Source organism: Pundamilia nyererei, unplaced genomic scaffold (genome assembly GCF_000239375.1).
Source record: "Pundamilia nyererei isolate P.nyererei 1_Seehausen unplaced genomic scaffold, PunNye1.0 scaffold00530, whole genome shotgun sequence".
NCBI classification, from domain to species: Eukaryota; Metazoa; Chordata; class Actinopteri; order Cichliformes; family Cichlidae; genus Pundamilia; species Pundamilia nyererei.
Genome location: NW_005187931.1, coordinates 43,551 through 54,735, shown reverse-complemented (window position 1 = coordinate 54,735; position 11,185 = coordinate 43,551). Strand labels below are relative to the sequence as shown.

General features: G+C 44.5%; 1 protein-coding gene and 1 long non-coding RNA gene across 4 annotated transcripts in view; one reads left to right on the top strand and one right to left on the bottom strand.

The window, feature by feature from the left end:
• LOC102207135 (uncharacterized) lies at positions 1-3,087 on the bottom strand. Of its 2 annotated transcripts, none has more exons than XR_312387.1 (3): positions 2,910-3,087; positions 2,216-2,348; positions 1-1,613 (listed from the first exon to the last, which is right to left on the bottom strand). It is a non-coding gene; the product is annotated as an uncharacterized LOC102207135 (long non-coding RNA). The 2 variants fall into 2 exon arrangements; XR_312386.1 differs by having other exon boundaries at positions 1-1,579.
• Positions 3,088-4,587: 1,500 nt separating this feature from the next.
• The window catches only part of LOC102206669 (E3 ubiquitin-protein ligase Topors-like), a 17,164-nt gene continuing 10,566 nt past the window's right edge, over positions 4,588-11,185 (top strand). The window contains exons 1-3 of one of the 2 annotated variants that reach the window (XM_005754269.2): positions 4,588-4,921; positions 5,963-8,448; positions 10,439-10,570. In XM_005754269.2, coding sequence (XP_005754326.1) covers positions 4,832-4,921; positions 5,963-8,448; positions 10,439-10,570 — 2,708 coding nt within the window. In that variant the 5' untranslated portion in view covers positions 4,588-4,831. The other variant, XM_005754270.2, reaches the window with a different exon arrangement.

Sequence of the window (11,185 nt, the reverse complement as noted above, 5' to 3'; positions counted from 1 at the left end):
TATACAGAAAAATGACCAGATACTCGTTTTTTATTGCTTTTACATTAATTTAGAGGTAGATCAGGTAATATTAAACTACAAACAAAGCATCAGACCATCAGGTTTCCCAATGTTAAAGACACATTTAGACCTTAGGGAAGTTCACACTTGGGAGTTTAAATTGAATTTTAAAAAACAAACATTAAAAAAAACTGCAGAAAACTTTTTGGTGATTCAGTTGTCCAGTTATAGAATTACATGTACGTACTGAATAAATAACTTTGTGAATGTGAAGCCTGCAGTTCCTCTAATGTCCACTAGAGTGACTGTGTTAAAACATCTGACTTTACAAGACAAACAAACATATTTACACCCTGCTACAATAAAGGTTTTGAACCCTATAGCTAATTCCCCTCTTCTTAACAACTCTAAGGGAGGGTGAATTTTTTATAAGTCATCTGTTTAAATTATATTAAGGTTTAAAGTTTGCATTATTGGGGCGTGGCCTCTTTGACTGACAGGTGGATGATGACACAGGTGGCTAAGCTTCCCCTCAGCTAATTGGAGTTCCTGAATTGGACCCCTGGACCCTGTTTATGTTGTTGGAGCATTTTTATTGTGATTATAAGACAAAAAAAATACAGATTCCTGATTGGCTGACCAGATCCCAATAAACGATATGTGTAAGTGTGGGACAAAGTGTTAAAAATGCTGGGAGGTAATCCAATATATGTGAATGCAATTTTCCCAATTCTTTTTTTAAGTAAATATAATAAGATTTAAAGGGCGCTCATGTGATAGTCTTTACATACTCCTGCTGTTCCAACTGAAACTGTCTGTGGGTGTCAGTAGCGATGTATCCATAGATTATGTCAATAAAAAGTACACCAGAGTTTAGCTATTTTTAGTCAGTTGTGGCACAGCATACTGTGTCACTTCACACCAGACTTGCTTCCGTGCAAAATCAAAACAACTACAACAAAAACACTATTTTGATTCCAAAATACTGACACTCCATTTCATTTGTGGTGGTTCCAATCATAATCACTAAAATGTGAAAATCTTATGACTTTCTGGTAATTTGTAACATTCCCAACATTAAACAGGCTAATCTTTATTTGACACATATAAAAAAGCCTTCCCTTGATATGCACTGGGTAAAAGCCACACTTTAGAAAAAGTGCAGAAGAAGTCAAAATGTGAGACAGATGTGGGACAATGTATAAAAGTCTCAATTAAAGAGAGAGATCTGGTCTGACTGCCCAAGAAGTCATTAATCCAGCTTCAATTACTCTAAGTTACTCAGCAGTAATTACAACATAAAGTATCAGAGTGGGTGTTGTGGGGTTTTACTGTGTTGTGGGCTAAACGCAGTCCCCATAGAAACCGCTCAAGTTCGGAGCTCGTCTTCATTGTTTCTCTCATTACGCCGTCTTTTCCCACTTTTAAACCAGTTTTTGGTTGTTGTGTCGTCTCCTTTCAGATCTGACCTCCTGGAAACCTCTGGTGCTTTCAGCCGCTTCTGTCCTCTCCTACCTGAACAGTCACCATATGTTCAGGTCTGAACCTCTGGAACGAGGGCTCAAAGGGGTCCATCAGCCTGAGACCAGAGCAGGAGGAACAGGTTTAACCTTCTGAAACCAAAGAACTTCACTTCAAAGAAAGTCCTTCCAGACACACTAATACATCCACAACTAAACAAACGACTGTAGACTTTAGGAAAAAAAAATCCTACAACATCCTATCGTGCGGGGATAAATGACCAGCCTGATCTTCAAGCTTCAACTCCACTAAAGGAGGCAATAAACAAGCACTAAAGGGTCTTTTGTTATGTACCTAGAGAATCTAACCCACAACCAGGCTCATATTTAGGGTCATGTCATTCAGTTAGGAACTTTAATTAGCAAATTTAAAAAGTTAAGCAAAAATCTGACTGCAGCAGATCACAGTTCATATACTGACCCCTGGTGGTGCTCCAGTGACTTCAACCAGACGGCTGGGTTTAAAGGGATGTGAAAAGAGCAGTGAGGTGTTCATATGAGCAGGGAAACAGGGTCTGTTTCTCCCATTTGTACCAGCAGCTAAAAGAGCTCTTCCTAACATGCTTTGTCTTTTATGCATGACGCTCACTTTGTGCTTTGAACAATACCACAGTTTACACCCTTTACACTGTGCAGGTGTCCGTGGAGATGACTTTATTTATGATACCACATGTCATCATGACCAGAACACAGACCTGTACGCTTGCACTCTGACGCACGGTCAGTCTTGCCTCAACGACGCGTCCTCTGTTCCAGCAGCCAAACGGAGGCGATCCTGCTGGCGTAGATCACATAAGACCAGGACAAAACCACAACTGCCAGCAATACCTGAAGGCCGGAGAGAGACTTGATTCAGAAGGACTTCAAACCTTGGAAAGATGGTTAAACGTGCTCTAAGCAGCATTTTTAAACACATTTTGGACAATTGAATCTGTGCCACGAAGAGTTAAAGCAGCTCTGAAGAAGAAAATAATGTCCAACCAGCAAGTTGTACCTAATATGAGTTGAGGCTGATGAGTGTATAAGATCACACACAACTTTTCTGTGACAAACTCACATGATGCTGACATTCAGACTATGACTGTTTTCCTGTCGTACGTAATAAACAAAAACTGAACCACAATAAACGCACACGATAAAGCAATTTGTTACATGTCGGTAATTTTGTGTTTTCACAATCAAACAGGCATTCCAATGTTCTACGTGTTCTATTTTTGATGTGAGTGAAAAAATTTTTGCTTTTTTTTTTGGTCTTTATGATGTTAAATATCAGCTTGTTAGTGTCTTCCTCGCTAGCTTTACTGTTTCCAGGCTGTAGCTTGTTGCTAACGGTTACCGCGTCTAGTCCCGGTGACTGAGAAGTCAATAGAATAAATAAAGCAAATTTACCGCGGAGTAAATCCGGTCCAGAGCCCGCCTGCTGAGTGCCTCCATCTTCTGTTAAAAACTAAAAACTAAACACAAACGCCGCCTCAGTTTAGTTTGTTTACAGTTCTTCTTCTTCGACTATCGCTGCTTCTTCTTCTTGGATTTTCGGCAGACTCAACAAAAGGCGTATTGCTGCCCCTTCAGGTCCTTCAATCAATCAGCAGGAGATGTCAAATAAAGAAAATCAAATAAATTAGATAAATAGAATAACGGATGGTTATAATAGGTTATAAAATAATAGGAATATAACATTTTAAAAAAATATATGCTATTTTTATATAAATATATACAAATAAAATCAAATACTATGTAAATATCAATCTAGAATGTTACCTCAGCTGCACGTGCAGTAGACAGCAGTGAGTGTGCAATTGCATGTGTGCAAACAGAGGAATATAGATGGAGGTAAAACAAGTTTACAAACTCCTGTCAGGTGTTTCGGAGTCTGATGGCAGGAAGAAAGAGTTCTTCAGTCACACACTTCTACACCTCCAGCAAGAGGCTGGGAGTGTGAACACAGTTTGTTGGTAGTGAGTAGGGTCTTTAAGGGAGGAGCCAGGTATCCTGTGGACTCTGCAATGGTAGATAGAGATGTAAAGGACCTTCTTTTTCTTTCTTTTTGCAGCCTAATATTGGCCTCTGTCCCCATGAACAGAGATCAGATTCAGGAAAATGCTTGTTAGTGTGCAAACTACTTTACTGAGAATTCAGGGGCTGTGTAAGAAATGACTGAAACTCATGAATAGTTGTTGTTAAACATCTTAAATTTAGGCTAAAGATCAGCACTACAGTAGTTCTACAGTTGATTTCAAATATAGACTGGGGGTATACAAGTCATCTAGATTGCACTTATCAACATTCTTTTTTCCAATACATCCACTATCCTTCCTGCACACATGCACAATCTCAGCCTTGATCCTCTCTAACCCAAGTGGGATAATATGCCTACTCCCCGGAGAGTCTTCTTCTCTTGCTCTGAAGTAATTTTTCTAATCAAGGAAACGATCTTGCGATCCCCTATGGGCTCAAATTGTGGTCATAAATATTTTGTACTTGTAAATCAGGATTTGTATGTGTAAAAAAGAATTTGTGTGTGTGTGTAAAAAAGATTTGTATATGTAAAAAGAATTTGTGTGTGTGTAAAAAAGATTTGTATGTGTAAAAAGAATTTGTGTGTGTGTAAAAAAGCCAAACCCATGTGTTCTCTGATTGACATGACATTGGCCAATCAGATGAAAGGAAGAAAAATAGGGTCACAATTCGTACTTGTAACTTGAAACTTGAGTGCAGACTATCTCACGTATTTTTTGGCTAAGTCCACACACAAATCTTTTTTAAGCACACACAAATTTTTTTACACACACAAATTATTTTTACACACATACAAATCAAATCAAATCACTTTTATTGTCACATCGCATGTGCAGGCACACTGGCACAGCACATGCGAGTGAAATTCTTGTGTGCGAGCCCCACAAGCAACAGAAATGTGCAAACACAACAACACAAACCAGCAAATACAAGAATGGCTACATCATACAAATCCTTATTTACAAGTGCAAAATATTTGAGCCCATATCCCCCCGTGCTGTCCCTCACACCCTGTGCTGCAGATCGCATTCAGAATCCTCGTACCATCACCCCACCCGACTAGGTGGCAGTGATAAACTGATTGTGGGGGCTGACCACAGAAGAAGACGAAGAAAACTCGACTGTCATTGTATTTCCCATCATCCATCGCGGCGTTTTTCTCGTTCCAGCTGTGAGGAGCGTCGCTTCTGATGACAGTGACAGGCAGATGTGTGTGTTTCTCACAGCAGTCGGTTTCTAAACGGATCGATACAGTGTGTGTCCGGGGCCATCGTTGAGCTCGGTGACGGCGGATGCCGCTGAAAGCGCGGAGCTCGACCCGGAGGAGGAGAAAGAATCCGGATGAGGAGCAACCCGCGGAGCCTGCTGCTTCCTCAGCTCAGGTACGAAGCTAACAGGCATGCTAACAGGCTGGGGGAAGCCGTTTGTTTGAACCCGGCTAGCTTTGGTTAGCATGTTGGTCTGGTAGCAACCTCGGCATCGGTCCTCCTAGAATATGTTGTAAGTAATAAAATAAACAAGATAATGTTTTAAAACATCATTGTTGTTATGGAGAAAGAATTAAAGAGTAAAGCCAAGTAATTAAACGCAGATTTTTATAATGACCGTAGAAAATAACAAATGTGGGCTAAATGCTAACAGGCAGGGAGCTTCTGTTAGCCAGAGATAGCATGTAGGGTTTTTAAGCAACGATGAGCATCCCTAGCTTAAAAATCTTTAAACAAAAAAACATATTTAATTTAAACAATTAGATTTTTCGTGAATAATCTTTGCAAAATTAAAGGTCTTTATAGAATTTATAGAATTAAACAAAATGGAAGGCTTAGGTAACAGCTAGCTGTTGTGTTAGCAGGCTAACAAACTCAGGGGAGTTCTTCCGTGTCGGTAATTGGGTGAATAATTAGAATAATAATCAGTGTTAATATTAACACAACTGTGTGAAGGGTTTCCACAGATGGAGGGTTAAACAGACGGATGATTTAAACAAACAGAGGCTCTGACAGGTGCAAAGTGTTTACCGCAGTGTTCAATCCTGACTGTGAGCTTCAGTTAGTCAGTGTTAGCACGCTAACATAGTGGCTACAAGGAGCATCAGTGAAGTATAAATCTATAAAGAACAGCACCACAAGAGGGGCTTTGATTTACAGTTAAGTTATTTTTCAATAAAAATTCAAATATAAAAGCAGAAAGTCAAATGGGTAGCGAAATTTAAAGAGTGACAAAGAAGCAGTAGCTGCTAGCTGTGTTGGTGCCACAGCTTTCCTGTGTTTTTAGATCAAAGTGAGGCACTGGGGAGCCATGTGACCTGATTAATTTGTAATCCAGGACTTTGTTGTTGTTCTCAGCAGGTGTCATTTCACCAACAGTTCTGAATCCTGAAAGCTGAATAAGGACACATTTCTTCCTGCGTTGTTTGTTTTCAGGTGATGGCACCGACGCGAATGAAGCTGCGCGTTCGCCGCCGTGACAATGCAGCCGCAGGTGCTGCAGGACGTGGTGCTGCGCTGGAGGAAGATGAAGAGCAGAAGAGTCGAGAGAGTGGCAGCAGGAGGAAAAACGCTGGCAGATCTTCTACTGCGGCCACATCCTCCTCGTCCTTGTCTCCACCCGCGTCCTCCGCCTCAACGTCAGCACGCCCCCATCTGATGGCAGCAGAGGAGGCGTCGCCTGACTCCAAGTGCCCCATCTGCCTGGACCGTTTCAACAACTTGGCATTCCTGGACCGCTGCAAGCACCGCTTCTGCTTCCCGTGCATCCAGGAGTGGTCTCACAAAAAGCCAGAGTGTCCGCTTTGCAAGCAGCCCTTTGCCTCAATCTTTTACCGGAACCAAGCTGAGGATGACTTCAAGGAATATACGCTACGCTCAGCGCCCCCCAGCAGCAGCGTGGCCGCTACTGTGGCAATGGTGGCAGCGATGGCGTCAGCTGCAAGAAGCAGCCATCAAATGAGGCTAATGCTGAGGCGGCACCGGGTGTCAGAGGCTGGCGAGACAACAACAAGGAGGCGGCGGAGGGAGAGAGGGGCCAGAAGGGCGGAGGAGAGGGCAGGGAGTTGGGAGTGGTACCTCGATTCCCCTCCCCTTCCACTCCCTCCTCTTCCTCACCCTCCAGTCGTTGCTGAGGACAGTGAGGATGGGGAGGAACAGAGGATAAGAGGAGGTGCTGATTTGGTGGAGCGCGGTGTGATATTTGAAGGACTAACAGGCCTTGGAGGGGCAGTGGCACCCATTGCCCCCAATGACCGGGCATCACGGCGACTGATGACTCGCTTAGCGGCAAGGCAGCGTTTGCAGCGTGAAGGTGGAACCGTGCGTCGACTTAGGGAGAGAGAGACGGTGGCTTTTCGCCGTGGCCTCTATCGCTGTGGCATTCGGGTCCGTGGGGTTGCCGAAGTACACGGCAACGAGGGACAGCGTGACATCACGGCAGATAGCTTCCGTCGGAACCCTGCCCACTTGAACAGGCTCCGCCCCTGGCTGCGGAGGGAGCTCACGGTGCTGTATGGCTCGCACACCTCGTTGGTTGACATCGTTCAGCGCATCATCATGGCAAGGCTCGCCCGCCACGGCCTGGAGAATACACCCAACATAGAAGAAGAGTTGCGGCCATTCTTGCTGGCACGCACTGAGCACTTCCTGCATGAGCTCATCAGCTTCGCCCGCTCGTCGCTCAGCCTGGAAAACTACGACCTGCAGGCGGTGTACGAGCCACCGGACGCTGCAGTGGAACTGGATGGGATGAGCAGCTCGTCCGATGGCAGCTCTGTCATTGCCATCTCCGAGGGGGAGGATGAAGAGAGGGGGGCAGGGGGAGGGTCCGAGGAGATGCTGGGGAGGGAGGTGGGAGCTCAAGATGACCCCATCCAAACAGCGAGTGTCCTTAGCCTTTCGGGTTGGGACGATGAAACCCCAGGCCCCTCCTACTCCACCGCCGAGCCTTCATCTTCGTTCAGTCCTGCCCTGCCGGAGGCAGCCAATCAGGATGGAGGAGAAAGGCAGGGAGAAGAGGATGAGTGTCTCATCGTTGGGTACAAGAAGCCGATTGCAGAACGGACGCCAGAGTTGGTGCAGCTCTCCTCTGACACAGAAGAAGAGGAGGTAGAGAAGAAGAAAGAGGAGGAGGCTCCTCCTCCCCCCTCTGCAACACCTCCCCTCTCTTACCTACCAGCGATCCCTCCCTCCACATCAGGTACTTACAGAGAGGAGCAGGACAAGGGGCAGAAAATTGGCGAGGTGGCAGGACAGCGCTCACGTGCACGCTCATGGTCAGGGAGCTCTGGTCGGAGCAGGAGCTCTGTGTGCACGCTCAGCCCGGCGACGCCTGGAGAGACTGAGCGGCAACAGGAGATGGGGAGCTGGAGAGACAGGAAGTCCACCAGTGAGGCAGCAAGAGAGAAGAGGAGGAAGAGAAGGCAAGAACGCAGCAGCAACCAGCACAGGAAAAGTGGCACTCTGTTCAACCCAAATCGCTCCATTTATCCCGCCATGATGCGGCACCGCTCCTCGCCTCCGTTTGACTCCAGCGCTGACTCCAGCTCCCCGCCGTCGCCCAGCCCGCCGGACTCCAGCTGGGAGTACCCCTGCGCCCAGGTGTCCCCTCTCACCTCCTCTGCCTCTTCACCATCCCTCTCCTCGTCCTCACCACGTCCTCCCCCACCACCACCGCGGACGCCACCGACGCCCACGCTGTCCCCCAGCGACAGCGCTCATCACGGAGAAAAACCCGGCGGGAAAAGGAAATGCAAGAGCCGCCACCTGGACAACAATGTCAAGGATCCCACATGGAGGCCGAGCGGCAGTGGCGTTATTCGCAAGGAGAAGAGGAAAGAGAGGAGGAAGAGGAAGGAGCGAGACAGAGGAAGGAGAAGGGAGAGGCACAGGCGGGCGAGCAGTGGCTACGGTGGCGAGAGGTAAGAGGCCACTGGATTTATTATTATTATTAGACTTTCCAGAAGAGTGTAAATTATCAGTGGTCTATTATTGACTGTTTTTGACAAATTTTGATTTGCAGGATAAGCCGGTTTCACCCACCACCCTCACATGTGATTTGGGTTTCATTTGACTTGTACCGTATTTTTCGGACCATAAGGCACTCTGTCGATGAACGGGTCTGTTTTCATACATAGGGCGCATTAAGCGAAGCGAAACAAAACAGTCAGATAAGTCAAACTTTACTCAACTCATTCTTCTTGATTCCTCCGCTTCCGTACGATTGATTCATTAATGTTAAATTCTTTGGCAGCTGCTCTATTCCCGTGTTGTTGCAGTATATTAATGACTAACCTCGTATTGTGGATGGATTATCTCAGTAGTTCTCCTGACTGAAGTTTGGTCCATTTACAGCATCCTGCCATACGAGTGTATTTGTCCCCAACCATTGGGAACCCTCACATTAACTTTTACCGAGTGGGAGTTAGCATTCATCCTCCAGCTTCACTGCGTTTGTTATGCTAACATAGCTGTGTCGCTAGCAATCACGTAGCACATAATTATATACCAGCTAGCCCAACTTCAGTAACCCTACAAACGTCACTGCTGTTTAGTTTTTTGTCTTCATTTATGTTGGAAGTGACAGCAGAGCTGTACGTTTACATTTTTTTCAGAAATCTCTCAGTCAGAACATGCAATATCGTGTTTCACCTGTCTATTTCCACCCTGCAATGTTAGTGATGACGTCCAATTCCAACAAAGTGCCAGCAGCAGCAGTATTATACTGCAACAGTTGTAACACAGGCATTATATCCAGTAATGCAGCCTAAGTTTAAGGACCTGCAAACGGTGACATCACCACAGCTCTGTAACATTTACACCAAGCTTTGCAAACATAAGGCTCGGGGTCCAGAATCAGCCTGACAAAGAAGGAAATGTCAAGGAAATAACTTTTGTATTTCTGTCTGTGTTTTTAAACATTTTACAGCTTTTCCTAAAGATAAAGACCTCTCCTGATAGCTACCCCCAAATAATTTAGCAATAATAGTTCAAGAAATGAAAAGTGACTTCTTTGTTTGTTTGTTTTTTTTAAATGGATCCACAGTGGGTGGGGGGATTTTCTTCAAATTAACAAAAAGGTTGTTTTAAAATCACAGGACAGTGCTGTGAGTGAAAAACTTGAGCTACTAAGTTTTTCGGTAATTTGACACATTTATTTTGCCGACTGAAGCTACCACAAAGCGCTACTTGCACAAGCAGACATGATGTCACTGGTTGTACGGTGAAACTAAGAAACATTTCCTACCTGGGATGTTGCCTGTGGGTTCTCATCGTTTTGACCTCTTGTGATTTTCAAAATCATGTAAATGAATTCCCCACAGGGGATGTGATTTTGAACCCATAAATATTAATGTAAAAGTGTTCCCGCAGGCCAGTGGTGCCTAGCAACATTGTTTATACATTTTGATGTGATGGCTGCTTAAACGTGAGCCATAGCTAGCTAGACCTGATTGATAGGTAAACAGAAGAAGCAAGTGTTTAGGTTTTGAAAATGGTTATCTTTGGTTAATCACTAAGCTGCAGCTCTTTATTCAGGGGACGATGCATGAAAAATGAATCCTTTACCACGAGAGATCAGCATTAACGTATTCCTCTTTATTCTGGAAACAGACACAGTTTTGTTGTATTTTCTTAAGTTTAAATGAACCTCAGTCTAATATTAATGTTTGGGATTTTCTTTTCAGCAATGAAAAGGCTTCATGTTCGCGTGTTGTTTCTCCTCTTACTGTTGATTTCTTTTTTTAGAGTTGCTTTCCTGACTCTAAAACTGTCAGCTGAAACATCTCACCAGCTGTTTGGGTGTGAAGTGCTCAGCTCAACAAATGAGGAAGACCTCTCAATAGCTTCCTGTGGTTCAGGTGTTTTAATGACGTTTCCAGAAGTTGCTCACTCCATGCTCTCTCTCTGCAGCAGCAGGAGGTCCAGACAAGACCGCAGCCCCAGCGTGGAGATCGTCTACGAGGGCACCATCACCGCCGACGGGGCGCAGCCTCCTGCACACAAACGGCGCCGGAAACGTCATCGCAAGGCTCAGCAGAGCAGGTACGAGGTGTCACCCTGCTGGGAGGGGAAAAAAGCTTTGTTTTAGCACATTACACAAATTCATACAGCTGACAGTAATTAACACGTAAAGAAGAGTCTGAGACGAAGCGAAGTGGTCGTCACCTGATTAACTGTGAAATCAGTTATTTTGAATGAACACAGTGATGAAACTCTTCTGTTGATCATCATCAGGTGTACCGTTTGCACAGGTGATATCAGTTTTTGAATGTGAGATGTTACACATCCACTCTACAAGTCTTTGTCAATCCCTGCATCACACTTTGCTCACAGACGGGGAACAGAAACGCTATTTAGAAATTACAGGCTGCTACATTTCTGCTGCTACATTTCCAGCCTAAAGGTGGATTTTTCTGCCTGTATTTCTCTGGTTTGTTTAGGATATATTACTTTCTTTCGAGGAGGGGGCCTAAGGCAAGGCAAGTTTATTTGTATAGCACAATTCAACAACAAGGTGATTCAAAGTGCTTTACAGAGACATTAGAAACAAAAACAGATAAAAGGCATGATTTAAAATTGATTAAAACAAGCAAACAAACAAACTAATTAACAAACAAACAAACAAAACAGTATATAAAATCAAAACAGATAAAATCA